Source organism: Scomber scombrus, chromosome 14 (genome assembly GCF_963691925.1).
Source record: "Scomber scombrus chromosome 14, fScoSco1.1, whole genome shotgun sequence".
NCBI lineage: Eukaryota > Metazoa > Chordata > Actinopteri > Scombriformes > Scombridae > Scomber > Scomber scombrus.
Window position 1 is genome coordinate 29390690 of NC_084983.1, and position 18135 is coordinate 29408824.

Here is an 18135-nt window from a genome sequence, read left to right on the forward strand (position 1 = left end):
TAGGAATCAGATTCATGATCCATCAGCACAGATTTAATGGATTCACATCTGCACATAAATTCAGTTTGATATAGATTTAACCCTAAATGTCTAATAACCCTAAATGTTGGTTTTCAGGTGAAAGCAAATTACATATAAAACCTGTAAAACTCCAAAAACACCAAACTTAAGTAAATTAAACTGATTTCACTTTCATTAAAACTTTTAAACTCTATTTAAAGAGCAGCTTTCATTCAGATTAAAGAAGTTCAAAGTGCTTCACAGTTTGATATTAAGACAAAACAAGTGACGGCTTAAAGAAAAGGAATCAAAACAAAACAAATTAGAAAGTAAATTGAGAACCTTCTTATTATCAAACTAAAATCCTGATATTTATATATGAGATTGATTTTAATAAGTTCTGAAACTGGTCTGAACTAAATCCTGCCAGTGTTCTACGATCAGATGAATTCAGACAGTGAGCGTCTGTCTGTGTTTTTGTTGTTCAGGTAAATGAAGCAGAGAGGAAGTGAAGTTAATAAATAACCTGCAGACAAACACACTGAGATACTGTCACATAGTAAAATAATCACAAACACACCTGATCTCTGAGCCATGACATCATCACCAAATCCTATAACACACCAGAGATGATTCTCTACTTCACACGTAGTTTATGTATTAAATATATTATATAAATAAATAAAGAGTTTAGCCTCAAACAAACCTGGTGAGACTCCACATTAACATTAAGTTGGTAAGATGATGAATTCATAAATCAGTTAAACTAGATTTAAAAGCAGCATCAGGTTTGTTAAAATGTACATTTAGTATTTTGTTGGTTTTATATCATTTGAAATGACATTTGCACCATTTTTTACCAAAAGTAAGACTGAATGCTCCTGAAAATGTCAAATGGTGTAACCACAAAAGAATGATACATATTACATATTTTATCACCTACAGTGTATTTAAGTGGACTTATACTAATAATGACTTCATTTAAAACATGTAAATGTTTCCTGGTCTCCATGGTAACCAGAGTAAATGTAATATGTAGAACAATTGTATTCCATTACCTTTATTTAATATAAAGTTATAATGTAAGATCATGCCAAACTAGTTGATATGGTGTTTTATTGACTATTTACTGTTTTTAAGCAAGTTGAATTATTTGGTACAAAGTTTTTATGGTTACACCACTTAGACATTTTTGCCATAATCCTCTAATATATTCTCTCTAAATGGATTAAAAGCAGAAATTTGATGCTGGGTCCACAAAAAAAGAATGTGTGAAGTTATTCATACGTTTATTTTCACATTTAACCCTTTAAATTTAAACTAAACCTCATGGACACTAACATATATCACTGACCCGTAAACAACAAACTCTACTTAGTGTTTTATTATAAAATCACCTCGTGCTTCTTTACTGGGATTATTTATTTAGTGTGCTTTAGACAGAAGTGAAGTTGACAGACTCACTTTTAACTGAAGCTCTTAAGAAGCCGTGTATATACATGTATATATATTTGTGTGATGGAGCGATTTTCTTCCTCTTCAGTGTTTCAGGAAGTCGTGTTTTTCCTGCGGAGCGTCTCCTCGCTGGCAGGGAGTCACTTCCTCTTCCTGTCCCTCGTCTCCTTAAAGTCAACAATAGATAACCGAGACGCAGAGACGTGGTCGTGTTATTGTAGCAGTGAATGGAGACGAGTGGAAGAATCAAGTAGCATCACATGGAAATACTCATTTTATCTGCTATAATAATGTATTTAACACACAGTGACTCACATTAAATAATCTCCACATCTCCAGCTTCTATATTAATATTACGTGTCTTTACTGGAATATATTTGCATGATTTCCAGTTAAAACTCCTTATTTATCTTCTAATAACTACACTGAGTGATGCAGAATTTAATCTTTTTGGTCAAAAGTGAAAATGATCCATCAAAGTTTATAAATATTTAGTTTATGATGATATGAAACACAGAAAAACAACAAATCTTCACATTTTTTTGCTTCTTAATTAACCAGTAAACTAAATTCTGCCCATTAACTAACAAGTAATAAGTATTACTTTATTAACAATTACTTCATTGTTTTGTTTCTAAATTGACAGAAAAGTGTTTAAAGAGTCTTTAACTGTCTCCTTTTGTCTCCAAAAGCCAAAAAATATTCAGTTTTCTTTCAATTTTAATGCAGAAAAGCTTCAAATCCTAACATTTCAGAAGCTTAAACCTGTGAATATTTGGTTTTTCTGCTAATAAAATAACTCATATCCTTCACATCTCAGCTCTATATTCATATTCTGAGTCTCTGCTGGAATAAAAACTCCTTATTTATCTTCTACTGGTTCTTTATGCAGCCGCTCAGTTCAGCCTCTGTCTATTAACAGGCTGTTTTAGCTCCTGTCTCTTTAAGGCCCCCCCCCCCCCCTCCTGATGAGCCCACTCTGCTCTGATTGGTCGGCTTCAGGAAGCTTCTACATAAACTAACTATAGTAGCAGGATTTCACTTCTTTTTCTCCTTCTTTACTCCAAATGTTCAACTTCTCAAATCACATCTGAGATATGAGAGTGGAAACGCCTTAGCAACCGCCTTAGTAACCGCCTTAGCAACCGCCTTAGCAACCACCTTAGCAACAGCCTTACGAACCACCTTAGGAACCACCTTAGCAACCACCTTAGCAACAGCCTTAGGAACCACCTTAGGAACCACCTTAGCAACCACCTTAGGAACCACCTTAGCAACCAGCTTAGCAACCACCTTAGCAACCACTTTAGGAACCACCTTAACCACCTTAGGAACCACCTTAGGAACCACCTTAGAAAACACCTTAGCAACCACCTTAGCAACCACCTTAGAAAACACCTTAGCAACCACCTTAACCACCTCAGGAACCACCTTAGCTAAGTAACGAAGTAACAAACTAAGTAATCAATTAACTAACTAACTAACAATCTAACAAGGTAATGAAGTAAGTAAGTAAGTAAGAGTCTAACAAAGTAACTAACAAAATAAGTAATGAAGTAATGAACTAAGTAAGTTGCAAACTAAGTAACGAACAAAGTAGGTAAGTAACGATCTAACTAACAAAGTAAAGATCTGAGTAGATAAGTAACAAACTCTGCTCTGATTGGTCGGCTTCAGGAAGCTTCTACATAAACTAACTATAGTTAGCAGGATTTCACTTCTTTTTCTCCTTCTTTATTCCAAATGTTCAACTTCTCAAATCACATCTGAGATATGAGAGTGGAAACGCCTTAGCAACCGCCTTAGTAACCGCCTTAGCAACCGCCTTAGCAACCACCTTAGCAACAGCCTTACGAACCACCTTACGAACCACCTTAGAAAACACCTTAGCAACCACCTTAGCAACCACCTTAGAAAACACCTTAGCAACCACCTTAACCACCCTTAGGAACCACCTTAGCTAAGTAACGAAGTAACAAACTAAGTAATCAATTAACTAACTAACTAACAATCTAACAAGGTAATGAAGTAAGTAAGTAAGAGTCTAACAAAGTAACTAACAAAATAAGTAATGAAGTAATGAACTAAGTAAGTCGCAAACTAAGTAACGAACAAAGTAGGTAAGTAACGATCTAACTAACAAAGTAAAGATCTGAGTAGATAAGTAACAAACTCTGCTCTGATTGGTCGGCTTCAGGAAGCTTCTACATAAACTAACTATAGTAGCAGGATTTCACTTCTTTTTCTCCTTCTTTACTCCAAATGTTCAACTTCTCAAATCACATCTGAGATATGAGAGTGGAGACACCTTAGCAACCGCCTTAGCAACCACCTTAGCAACCAGCTTAGGATCAGCCTTAGCAACCACTTTAGCAACCATGGGTATGTGGCGAACAGTGTGGTATCATGGTGAGGAGGAAGTGTTGGTTGACGCCCTGAGCTTTGACTCGCCGGCGGCACGTTTAGCATCAGAACAGGAAACAAATAAGTAACTAATAAAAAGTTTCCATGGACGGTCTGTCAGCGTGTGAGAACCTCAACAGGGTTGTACTGAGTCAGCACTGTGTGTGTGTGTGTGACTTCTGTTTTTGTGTTTCCAGCAGTGAGGACATTTTATCAAACTGCAGTGACTCACGTCCAACATTCATTCATTGGTTGCGTGTTTCACCTCCTGACTGCTGCTGTTTGTCCTCCTGATGCAGAGGAATGAGACTCTGTCACAGCAGCTGATCTGACTCAGTGTTGGACCAGCTCACATTATCTATGAAAGCAGGTCCATGTGGGCAGAGTGGGCTTCAACTGGGCCCATTCTGCAGGTCCCACATGTGAAGCCCCATAAGAGATGTAAGCAGGTTTAACCCTTTAGGTCACAACAAGAAAGAGCTATTTAATAATCATTTGTTTCCTCATTGAGTCTAAATGTGATGTTTTACAGCCTGTACAGACTCATTCACACCTCATTGGTTCGGGTTAGGGTTAGGGCTCTGTTCATGTACAAGATGAAAACACGAAAGTCAAGTGCTAAAGATTGACCTAAAAGTTAAATGTGTTCAATAGATTTGGTTTTTTGAGCAGATATCAGGACACAAAGGGTTAAACTGATATAAATTCTACTTTTATAAAGTTTATACATTTCCAGGTTTTGTTAACATTATCAGGAAGGAGTTAATGTTTATTACTGAGGTCTACTATGTCATGTATGTTAATGGAGTGGACAAAATATTAGGAACACCAGTCAATATAACAAACCTCCATCATCCACTGTGACATCATATCTTATTTTATATTCGCAAAATCTACTAAAAACTCATTAATACAATTTCAGATGAGAGATAACCTGTTTACCTCCCAGCTGATCAACTGTTTATTTTCAGGGTTTCTGAGGAAGCGTCATCATTCTGCTCATTTCACTATCAAATTATACACACACACACACACACACACACACACACACACACACACACACCACACAACACACACACACACAACACACACACATACACACACACGTTTATTTTCACATTTGAACCCTTTAAATTTAAAACTAAACCTCACTGATCAGATATAAAGGTTTAATGTGAGGACTGAACATGAAACAGAGGAGCAGACTTGTTGTTGGAAAGATCAAACTTTAATCTTAAAATCTAAAATTGTAAAGTTTTTTGAGTCTTTTGGTTTTTTATAAAGTCAGAGTTCAGTATCGTTTGTCTTCTGACGGCGTCGCTACGATCAGCTCTTTGGTCCCAAAGTCCCAGAACGCCGTCATGTGGAAGGCCATGTTGGAGAAAACCACCAGGTACTCAAAGAGGGGCGAACAGGGTGTAGACTGTAGAGAGAGGAGGGGGGGGGGGGGGGGGGGGTCAGCTCACAGGACCACACACTTAAGGGTGCTTTTCCGCTACACAGTTTCTAGCTCTACTCGGCTCTACTATACTCTGTGTTTTTAGTATCTGCTCTGCCGAGGTTCCAAGCGAGCTGAGCCGATACTAAATGTGACGTCATCAGACTGCCGGCCGCTGATTGGTCAGAGAGTCACTGGAAGAGTCATGAGCCGTCCCACACAAGAATCAAACCCGGCATTTTATAAATACCAACAACAGCGTTACAGAGATTGGTTTCTCTTCTCTTTCTTTGTGTGAGACAGAAAGCCTCATACAGCAGCAAGTACACCATGTCCTCCATTGTTTATGTGTTTGTGTCGCGTAGAAAACAAAGTCACGGCAGTTTAATGCAACGTTGCTATGACGACCCCGCTCACGTCGAGGAGGAACTATAATAATGGGAAAGGTTCCTGGAACCAAACCGAGTTGAGCTAGAAATGTATAGTGTAAAAGCGCCATTACACACACACACACACACACACACACACACACACACACACACACACACACACACACACACACACACACACACTTACCTCCTGTCTCACAGTACTTGTTGTGACGCCTGAAGAAATACGCTGCAGCTAAGCAGCAGCCGATGTTCACCAGGAAGAGTCGCCGCTTCCAACGGTAGATGTCACTTCCTGTGACGGAGAGACAAAGTTCTGGATCATCAAGACCTTAAAGACCTCGTTAAACCTCAATCACTTCCAAAACCTTTCAAGGACCGTGACCCCCCCCCCCCCACCCCCCCCCCCCCCCAACCCTCCTCCAGGATAAATGAAACCTTCTTCAGACCCAACAAGCACCTGACTCTGAGTAAAGACCCCTCACATCTTCCTCAAGGACCCTGAGAAACCCTTCAAGCACCACAGACTCTCCTCCAGGACCCCTACTGTCTGTGTAGACCCCCCCCCCCCCCCCAACCCTCCAGGACCATGTGATGCAACAGAACCACTCAGAGACCCTTGAATGTCCTTAAATCCCCCTTTTATAAAGCCTTTAACCAGCAGACTGATCAGGATGAGTGAAGCTGCAGCCTGTGGCGCCCTCTGCTGGTCAGACTCTGCAATGACAGCATCACAGTTAATGATGAAGGCTTTGTTTACCTCAGTGAGCATCGAGTGTCTGTTGATCCGATGCCACAGGAAGCTCGTACTGAGCATGTGCAGCAGCGAGCTGCCGATGAACACGATGAAACCGTTTTTATGAACGTCTGAAACACAAAATCAACATTTACTATTTATTATTTATTTATAAAATGCTTTGAACTAGACTTAAAGATGGAAGGAAGAGGAGGAGATGAGGAAGATGAAGATGAGGAAGAGGAGGAGGAGATCAGGAAGAGGAGATCAGGAAGAGGAGGAGATGAGGAAGAGGAGGGACGGGCTGATGTGGTTTTAGTGTAACTGTGTCTATAAATAATAAGTTTGAATGGCCGATATTAACCTGCTGTTACCATGGAGACGAGGAGACGGAGACATAATGACACAGCAGGGTTTTTCCACCTGTGTTTTTATATTGTTATGTTTATATTTATATTTTAGGAATATCAGTGGTTTTACTAACAGCACTGCCTCTCTAATACACACTGTTCCTGCTGTAACTCAGTGGCTCTATATGCCTAAAAGCTTTTTGTGTTCACGCAGGTGGAATACCCTAACCCTGAAATAGTCAGAATAGTCATTTTTAAAAGCGGGTTCTAAAAAGTAGGTCTCAGTGGAGGAGACGTATGTGATGATGTCACTAAGGGGGAGGAGTTAGGAGACTTACTGTAGGTCTCAGTGGAGGAGACGTATGTGATGATGTCACTAAGGGGGAGGAGTTAGGAGACTTACTGTAGGTCTCAGTGGAGGAGACGTATGTGATGATGTCACTAAGGGGGAGGAGTTAGGAGACTTACTGTAGGTCTCAGTGGAGGAGACGTATGTGAGCATCAGCAGGCCGCTGTTCTCCGCCAGGCTGCAGACGAGCGTCAGGACACTGAGCAGCAGCTCCGGACGTTTGGAGGCGAAGCGTCCGCGGTAGAAACTGAAGTAAGCGGCCGACAGCAGGAAGCGAGGAGCGGAGTGAAGCCCGATGCAGCAGCGCCAGATGTAACGCTCCGGTACACGACTGATAGCGGCGCTGATGGACGGGAGGTAGTTAGTCACCTGATCAGAGACGAGGAGAGTTAACACGATGGAGGAGGAAATATAAACCATTAAATCAACTTTAACCCTCCTGTCGTCCTCCTGGGTCAGATTCACTCCGTCTGTTTTAACTGTTCCTTCTTTCCGTCTGTCCTTCCTCCCTTCCCCCTTCTCTCTTTCTTTCCTTCCTCCATCTTTCCTTCCCTCCTTCCTTCCTTCCTTTCCTTCCTCCCTTCTGTCCTTCCTCCCTTCCCCCTTCTCTCTTTCTTTCCTTCCTCCATCTTTCCTTCCCTCCTTCCTTCCTTCCTTTCCTTCCTCCCTTCTGTCCTTCCTCCCTTCCCCCTTCTCTCTTTCCTTCCTTCCTACATTCCTTTCCTTCCTCCCTTCTGTCCTTCCTTCCTCCCTCCTTCTTTCCTTCCTTCCTTCCTTCCTTTCCTCCCTCCCTCCTTCCTTCTCTCCTTCTTTCCTTCCTCCACCCCTCGTTTTCTTCCTTCCTTCTGTACTTCCTTCCTCCCTCCCTCCCTCCCTCCTTCTTTCCTTCCCCTCCTTCCTTTCCTTCCTCCCTCCTTCTTTCTTTCTTTCCTCCCCATACCTTCCTTCCTTCCTTCTTCCATCCTTACTCCCTCCTTTCCTTCCTTCCTTTCTTCCTTCCTTCCCTCCTCCCTCCTTTCCTTCCTTCCTCCCTTCCTTCCTTGACTAGAGGACAACAGGAGGGTTAAACACTTTTAAAAACGTCTTAAAGATCAAAATAAAACATTTTTGAGTTTTACTGAAACAGAAAAAGAGGAAAGAAATAAACTTAATTATGTTTTTATTTCTATAATCAGTTTTTCTTCTTCATGTGATACGAGTTGATTCTGATAATAACAGATGAATTCATTAATGATCTTTAATGACGTATTAATCATGTAAAAGGAAACATAGCAGCTGATGAACAGTATTATGGGATGTAGAGTTTATTCTATTATCTGCTGAACAATATTCTGCATCTGAATGTTTCACACTGTGTTTAAAGGATTTCTCTTTTTTATACTTTTGTCCTGTTTTCAACAACTTTTACTAATTATTTAACTATTTAGAAATAAAACTGTTGGATAGTTTAAAGATAGAACAGACCAGTTTATAAAGGTCTTTATCTTATACTGGCTTTATTTTAATTGTCTGGTTTTTCTAACTGTAACTCTGTAAAATAAGCTTCTTATCATTAATAATAATAATAATAATAAAGCAGACCCTCTCACCCCACAGTGTGTGTATGTGGAGTCGTCATAGTGATACATGAGAGAGATGAAGAGGCAGGCGATGAGTCCGACCAGAGGAAGCAGAACCGTCAACACCGTGAAGCTGGTGAAAGGCAACCGGATGAGCAGCCGGTCCCGCTCCAGGCTGCCGTACGGCCCCTGGAGCATCCTGCACATAATATATACAATATATATATATATAACAATATATACTATATAACCTGGAGCATCCTGCACATAATATATACAATATATATATATAACAATATATAACCTGGAGCATCCTGCAGGTTATACCACATAATATCACTAAATATACTTTATAAACAGTACCAGTACTACAAAATATACTATATAACAGTAAAAGTACTGCAGTACTATGAGTGATGTAGTATGCAGTATTACAGTAAAAGTACTACAGTATTATGAGTGATGTAGTATGCAGTATTACAGTAAAAGTACTACAGTATTATAGTGATGTAGTATGCAGTATTACAGTAAAAGTACTGCAGTATTATGAGTGATGTAGTATGCAGTATTACAGTAAAAGTACTGCAGTATTATAGTGATGTAGTATGCAGTATTACAGTAAAGTACTGCAGTATTATAGTGATGTAGTATGCAGTATTACAGTAAAAGTACTGCAGTATTATAGTGATGTAGTATGTAGTATTACAGTAAAAGTACTGCAGTATTATGAGTGATGTAGTATGCAGTATTACAGTAAAGTACTGCAGTATTATAGTGATGTAGTATGTAGTATTACAGTAAAGTACTGCAGTATTATAGTGATGTAGTATGCAGTATTACAGTAAAGTACTGCAGTATTATAGTGATGTAGTATGCAGTATTACAGTAAAGTAGTGGTTTGGTCCTCTGACTGATATATTATTATTATGACATCATTAGATTATTAATAGTGAAGCATCAGTGTTAGAGCAGCATGTTACTGTTGTAGCTGCTGGAGGTGGAGCTAGTTTACACTACTTTATATACAGTTAGCTAGTTTAGTCCAGTGGTTCCCAACCTAGGGGTGGGGCCCCTCCAAAGGGTCAGCAGGTAACTGTGAGGGGAAACATCGTCAAACACTCACCTGTGAGTCTCTCCAGCTCGGCCCGATCAGCTGATCCTCACATTAATCAGCTGTTAGCTCCAGTTAGCAGCTTTCGCTAAAGTTAACGTTAGCATAGTTAGCTCGGAACTTAAAGCGTGATTTAACGTGAAGTTATAGTTTAAAACGTGATAAACGGTTTATTGGATAAAGGTCTGACTTCTCTACAGCTGCTCTGATCACTTTAATGTCTCTTAACTTTAGTGATTCTCTGTCAGACTCGGACTTTGCTCCGCATCAAGCTAGCTGAAATCAAGTCATCAGCTTCCGGTAACAACCTTCAGAATAAAAGCATACACGGGTTTTTCGTTTTCTACTTCCGGTACACAGAACAGCATTCGGGTATTTTTTTACTTGAAGGACAATTGATCATTTTTCATGTCTGTTAAACGAGCAGTCTGGTGTTTTTATGAGTTCATCGCTGTTCAGACTGCTTCACTCTGTTTACTACTTTTTGTTTTTCTATAGTAAAGTATGTCACCATTTTTATGTTGCACTAGAATTTATCTCAGAGAACAATAAAGATTTAACTGGAGGCTTTTTGTTAGCCAGAGGAGAAGTGACCTGCTTTCTCTCTAATGGCCAGCAGGGGGAGACGCCACCGGCTGCAAGAAGAAGTCTGATGAGAAAATGAGCCAACTTCTACTTAACTTATTATCTCAATAAACACTTTCCTAATGAGTTTATGGCTTCAGTTGAGAGTTTCAAGTCCTCTTCAGTATAGCAAGATGGATGGCTGGGAGGATGGAGGGAGGGATGGATGGATGGAGGGATGGATGGAGGGAGGGATGGATGGAGGGTTGGATGGATGGAGGGTTGGATGGAGGGAGGGAAGGATGGATGGAGGGAGGGATGGATGGAGGGTTGGATGGAGGGAGGGAGGGATGGATGGAGGGAAGGATGGATGGAGGGTTGGATGGATGGACGGATGGAAGGAGGGAGGGAGGGATGGATGGAGGGTTGGATGGAGGGATGAATAGAAGGATGGAGGGATGGATGGATGGAGGGAGGGATGGATGGAGGGATGGATGGACGGACGGTTGGATGGAGGGATGAATAGAAGGATGGAGGGATGGATGGAGGGTTGGATGGATGGATGGAGGGATGGATGGATTATCCCAGCTATCCGTGGACTGTAAATTCACTTGCACCAGGTTCAGCTTCACCCTCTTGTCCAAATATGGTCACTTCTGGCCCCAAAAGTCCAAGATGGTGAAGATCAAATCTCTATACTTGAAGCTTCAAAACAGCAGTGAAAAAACCAGCGACCTGACGTTTCTGTGATAACGTCCATATTTTCTACAGTCTATGTTTTGACCAAGTAAACTTTCATTGATCATCATCATGAATGATTATGAATCTTTAATAAACATGTTCCAGGTCTTCAAGACTGCAGTTAAATTTCAGAAGTCACAAAATAATGGAAGTCAGCAGTTATAACTGTTAGTATAACTTAACGTGCATCATTGTGTAACAGGTGAAAAAAAAAGTTGAAATAAAAGTATCACGTTTTGGCACCTTAGGGCCTCCATAGTTCTCCTTTGTAGCAGGCGGGGAGCTCCGGTCCTCTGAAATGAGGCCAACGCAGAAGTAACTTAAAACTGCATTCTATCAAAAGGCCACCAGGGGGCGACCGTTTTGGTGTCAAAAGGACTTCCGTCTCTATACAAGTCAATGGAGAATTCACCAACTTCTCACTTGATTTCTAACCTCAGTAAACGTTTTCAAAATGTGTTTATGGTCTCAATCGCTAGTTTAAAGCCTTCTTCAATGCAGTATGATGTTCATTTGGGACATTTTGGCCTCCCTGATTTTATATGTGACGATAAAGCAGGGTATGCATTAGGGCGTGGCTACGTGGTGATTGACAGGTTGATTGGTTCACAGGTTCAGGAGGGCGCCTCATGCTCCTCCTGATGTCCATATAAGTAGAATCCCTGTTTTTATTTTTCCCAGCATGCACCTGAAATTTTCAAGATGGCGCTGCTCAGATCCGATACTATTGGCCTCCGAGCAGCAGTCCACAAACCAATGGGTGACGTCACGGATGTTACGTCCATTTTATATACAGTCTATGGTTTGTAGTCTATATCACATAAAACATCACTGACTTCATTTTCTTCTCTCACTATGATGCACTGGTGTAGACTTCATACATGACTTCATCTAAACTGTTTAATTGTATTTTGATGTGTTTTTCAGGCTGGAATAATCAGTTCTGTCTGTATTCAGAAAAAAAAAGCCCCACACCCACTGAACACCAACCGCCTCCCAAGAATAAGTATTGGGTTCGTGTTAGTGTACTATAACTTAGGGAACTTTCTTGGGGGATTTCTGTCAATGCAAAATGTGCCATTATCAGCAACAGGAAGTCTGAGAGGAAGACGGGCAGTTTTTATGTAAGACTGCAGAAAGTTACTTGAAGGACGAAGGTGAAGCTTCAGAGATTCATAAACGTATGTTCAGTGTTCAGAGGTTTGATGATTGATTTAGAACATTATCAATTAATCTACCAATTAATTACTTGATTGATTTTTAGTTTTTTTCATAAAATGTCAGTAAACAGTCCAAAATGTGAATTTTTTCCATTTTTGATTTAAAAATTACTGAACTGATTATTCAACAATTACAATTTGATGCTCTTATATCTAAATGATCAAATATGTGTTTTCTGATTTGCTCTCTTTCATTAAATGTCACGTTAGAGAGAAGCTGGATGAAACCTGTCAGAGTGAAGATTTTACACCCACATGTTCTCCTCCCTGAATATGAGCTCATTGTCAATCATTACAACAAATGAAGCTGTTGCTGTTTTTATGCAGATGACACATTCAGTTATTCAGAATTTAGACTTCCTGTCAGGATGTTCAGACCACAGAGTGAGGTTTTCACTTTACTGGACAGTTGAGCCACAAACTGATAAACCAGGAAAAGGTTCAGCTGTCAGTTTGATGTTGATCATGAAGACTGTGAGCAGCTTGCTGGTTGTTCTCCTCGCAGGTACTCTGCTCTTTAACTTTCTATAAGCCTGACTGCACATTGACTTTATGTAATATGAGACAGTTTCTGTGGTTTGTATGAAACAACAGATTTGAACTGCTAACAGCCCTGAAAGTGTTGTAGAGTCTGTTTGTCTTTCTGTCTTCAGTCAGTGGATCCAGCAGCAGGAAGGTTGTTGGTCGAGCAGGTGAGGACGTCACTCTGCCCTGTAGATATAACATCAAGAGTAACGGACCAACGGCAGTCTGTTGGGGTCGATCACTATCAACTTTTGGCTGCAACAACCAGATCATCTCCACAGACGGATATAAAGTGACAACCAGAGCTTCCAGCAGGTATCAGTTACTGGGACGACTGGAGGATGGAGATGTTTCTCTGACGATCCTGAAGACCACAGAGGAAGATGCTGGACGGTACGGATGCAGAGTGAACATAGCTGGTTGGTTCAATGATGAAAAACATCACATCGATCTGATCATTGAGAAAAGTAAGAAATGGTTTTATAAAATAATAAAGTTTGTGCACGAAGTTACTTGAAGGACGAAGGTAAAGCTTCAGAGATTCATAAACTTATGTTCAGTGTTCAGAGGTTTGATGATTGATTTAGAGCATTATCAATTAATCTATCAATTAATTAACTGATTGATGTTTTGTTTTGTTCATAAAATGTCAGTAAATTGTGAAAAATGTTCATCACAAGTTCCAACAGTCCAAACCTCAAAGATAATCACTTTATTATCATAGAAGATAAAAACTAGGAAATCCTCATGTTTGCAAAGATGTTAACATGTTCTCCTCCCTGAGAAGCAGAATTAAAAATAAAATAATAACTTCTGTTTTTACATCTGAACATGAGCTCACTATCAGTCATTAGAACAAATGAAGCTGCTAATGTTTTTACGCAGGTGACATGTTCAGTTTTTCTGTATCCACGACCACAGCAGCCACCACAACAGAGACAGGAAGTGACATCACAGCTGACAATGAGTCCGCAGTGACGCTGGTCCAGGAGGTGAGTTGAAGTCAGGAGTTAAATAAGTTTATAACAAACGAGTTTCATTTAGTTTTATGATCCAGTTGCTCATCTGATTCCTCCACTGCATCAAACAGCAAACAAACAGACAAGTTCTTGTTGTGTGTTTTTGAGTGTTATAAAAGACAAAACAAATATTAAACATTCATCTTTAATATGATGTTTGTTAATGTTGGAGTTTAGTTCATCTGTGTGTGTGATGGGATAAAGGAGGAAGACCAGAAATGAGAATAATTACAAATATAATTATAACACAACATTAACAGTAACTGTACAAAAAAAACATCTTTTATTTGTTTGTTTGTTGACAGTCGTGGAGCAAACCTGTTCAGCAGGTAAACAATCTGCAGATCTTCATCGGAAACAGAGTGAAAGTTTTCTTCATCATCTTCATACCTGCTCTGCTGCTGATAGCTGCTTACAGTCAGTACACACACACACACACACACACACACACACACACACACACACACACACACACACACACACACACACACACACACACACACACACACACACACACACACACACACACACACACACACACAAATGAAAGAAGCTTCATGAAGTTGGATCAGTGTGTTTATTGACAGCAGCATAAAAACCAGATAACACTTCATGTTTATTTTCATCTGTTTACAGAAATAATCTGACTGCCAATCACACGTCGCCCTCATGTGGCCACATTAGATCATTACATCATGAAAACCAAACTTCAGTCATTTAAAACTGATTCAAGTTTTGTTTTTATTTCTTGTGTCTGCAGCAGTGTGGCGGTCCAATCAGAGCGCAGGGACTGACGAGAGGCTGAACCAATCAGAGGAGGGGGAGAGCTCTGTGTAGAAACAGTAAAGATCAGCTTGTTATTGCTGCTGAGTAATGTTTAAAGACCGTGTAAAGTGAATTCAGACATTTTCTTCTAAACACATTAAATAGATCATAAATGTATTTCTAAAAAAGGTGTAAAAAGCATTTCAACCATTTAGATTTGAATTGTGGAGCTAGGCTTAGCATAAACCCGCCCTGCTGCTGTAGAGGTATAAATACATTCAGCACACACTACTACTACAGTCTACAGTTAGCCAGTTAGCTGAATTAGCCGCTGAGCTAGCAGCTGAGTTAGCAGCAGAAAGCTCTCAGACCTAGCGTCCATGTTTCTGGTAGAGGTGGTGACTTTGATTGACAGGTAGGGGGCGGGGCTTCAGCGGACTAGGCGGGAACGCCCACAGCGTTTGGGAGCAGAGAAATAGGCAGACTTTTACACAACTTTGAAGCCTAATTTCATATATTTGGCGATTTTTTTAATCATTAAAATTTGGCAGGGTGGTTAACAACACACTTTACTGTGGTATGTCAAACTCAGAACATATTTATTTTTACTTTACACAGACTTTAATGAAGAACTACTAAAAGAGTTAATTTATATTCCTTAAACTCAACACAGAGACATAATTTATATTTTCATTCTAATCAAACTCACTTTTACAAAATTGCCGACACATAACAACATTCTCCTCACGTGGATGTATGATTGTTTTAATTTGGAAAGAACTTTTGGCTTGAAAAATACTTCATAAATAAAATGATTATGCAGAACTGTAGATAAGCTAAAATACTGTTTTTTCTTTAAAATACAGCACTCATCTCAGATTTTCAGTGAGGAAACTTTTAAAATATGAAGAATTATAAACTGAGTCACTTTATGTACCTGATGTTTGTGATTATTACTTGTTTGTACTGTTTTTGTTGTTTTTGTATCTAAAGTATGACATGTTGACTAAAATTGACCTCAGGGAGCAATAAAGATGTATTAAATTGAACTGAACTGAACTGGAGAACTGGTTTGTTTGTCCAAAGCAATTATCTCCTGGTTTGAAAAGTGAAGTCAGTGGAGAAGTGACCTGCATTCTCTCTAATGGCCAGCAGGGGGAGACTCCACTGGCTGCAAGAAGAAGTCTGATAGTAAAGAAGTCTATGAGAAAATGAGCCAACTTCTCACTTAATTTATTACCTCAGTGAACACTTTACTACTGAGTTTATGGTCTTCTATAAACAGAACAGCATCACTGCACATGCTTTTATAGCTGATTATCTTTTACTGAATGTTTATGAACTTTTACAATCATCTTCATGTCACACATTTAACTTTATCTGCTGCTTTATTGGCTCATCTCACAGGAACAATAAACCAATCATGTCTTGAACTAATGTTTTTAAGCTGAGAAGAAATAAATGGAAAACATGTTAGATTAACTGAATGTATGTTTCTCACTAAACTATAAATAATCTGATCCAAATCTTCTTCTGTCCACAACATGTACAATAAAACTATATCAGACAGATAAAAGTAAGATTACAGTTCACTCTGAGAGAGGATGGAACAGAACAAAGAACTTCTCATAACTTAAACCATTTACTCATGACTCCTCCCCTGTGTGACGTTACCAAGAGGATATAGGGGTGGCTCTTCATCAGACTATTTGTTCAGCACTGTGCTGTTTGACAACAGACTGTAAGGACTTTGTCTTTGTATCACTTGACCATGGAAAGAGAGACCAACAGGAGAGAATATGAAGAAGACTTTTGTTACGGTCAGCATCTGAAACTGAGAGAATTGAAAGAGAAAGCTCAAGATTTGGAAACCAAAAAGAAAAGATATCTCTTCAACGACAACATCCCACCGTACCCTCAACCAGAGTTTCATGTGACTCATCTGAAACATGACACAGATGGAGATGGACTATATGGCATCAGATGGATTAATGGTTTCTGTGACCCTGATCCTAAGGGTCCTCTGTGGCTGGTGTGGTGGAGTCTGATGGTGAGACCTGAGGACATACAGTCTGCTGAGAGGAGGCTCCTGGACCAGATCTACCCAGACCGGACAGAGGAGCAGGCTCAGATGCAGCAACCCTTTCTGGGGAAGTTCGCCACCTCGCCAGCCTTCATGGACTCCTCCAGGCTGGGCTCGTACCGCTTCACCTTCCAGCTGGAGGAGCTGCTGACGGCCTACAGCCAGCAGGTACAAACCTGTCAGGGTCTGTTAATCTTCTAACTGAATCTCTGTTTGGAGTTTAGATTCACTTCCACAGTCCTGTCTACTTTCAGAGATCAGCCTCATCTTACAGTTTACTGATCTCTTTAGTCTCAGAGCCGTGTTCACTGTCACTGCTGCTTCACTTTAAAAGGCTTCATTGTAGAGCAGTAACAGAGTTGTAGAGTTCAAGTAACATGCTGTCACATTTTACTGAATGACTTCATATGTGAAGCTGTTTCTCAGTCTGCAGTTGCACAGTGTGTTTAAGTTTAGTTCAAACTAAGAATCTGGATGATGATCGGTGCGTCTGTGTTTGGTTGAGAGACTCTTTCATTAAATCCTGTTTTATTTCCTCCAGCTTTGCTCCGGCGTTCAGCCCGTCATGAGAGTGTTCAAGACCGTCCTGTACAGACAGGAAGTGATGTACGCTGTGCTGGTCCACAGCCCAGCCAATCAGGAGCGGTTCTCAGAATATCCTTTGCTGACTGACGACCCGAACGCTGTCTGTGCTTACAGAGATGGTCGCTTCATCTGGAGGCCTGAGGCCATGTGTAACACTCACAGGTGAGAATATGTTCATCTTTGATTTCCAGTCAAAAACTCCTGATTTAATATTTATGAGTTATTTGAAAAGTAGAAATTCTCGGCTGCAGAGTGATATTGAGGTGGTTTTCATTACAACATCACACCAGAAAGTCAAATGAGATCAGCAGGAAGTTTTAGCTTGAGTCCACCGCTGCTCAGCGCTATGCTGAGTACATACGTAACTTCACAGCTGGATGAAGAACAGAGCAGCACACTGTGTTGCTGGTTGTTCAGCAGCTAAAAGTCTTTACAGCCGTCTAGTAGATGGAACTTCAGGAATGGCTGAAGCTCATTTCTGGAGACCCACCTTCACCAGGTTGGGGGCCACACCTCCAGCCAATCGGAGCAGGTGTTCATTAATAATGCAGGTTTCATGTAATTAGCTACAGAAACAGCCTGCAAGGGTTTAGAGAAATCTAAACAGCTGTTGGTGAATAAAATGTCACAAATATGTTTACAATATCCCCAGTATTCATAAAATGAGTCAAAGAGGGCAGAACACCAGATTTAAAATGAACACTTCCTGACAGAGACACACTGATGCTTTTGTAATAATTATTTAACAAAAGAACAAAACACAAACTAACCAAAACTATTAAACATGTTGTTTGTTTCTGTTTGTGTCAGATATGACTTTGTCCTCAGACCAGATGAAAAGCA

General features: G+C 40.1%; 1 protein-coding gene across 1 annotated transcript; it reads right to left on the reverse strand.

Moving 5' to 3' along the window:
• Positions 1-4974: 4974 nt before the first annotated feature.
• On the reverse strand, positions 4975-10057 carry LOC133994122 (post-GPI attachment to proteins factor 2-like). The gene is given in 7 exon segments (XM_062433328.1): positions 4975-5263; positions 5265-5281; positions 5873-5966; positions 6431-6552; positions 7240-7489; positions 8710-8878; positions 9803-10057. Coding segments are annotated over 6 exon segments (765 nt in total). The 5' UTR covers position 8878; positions 9803-10057; the 3' UTR covers positions 4975-5149.
• Between the last annotated feature and the right edge of the window lie 8078 nt (positions 10058-18135).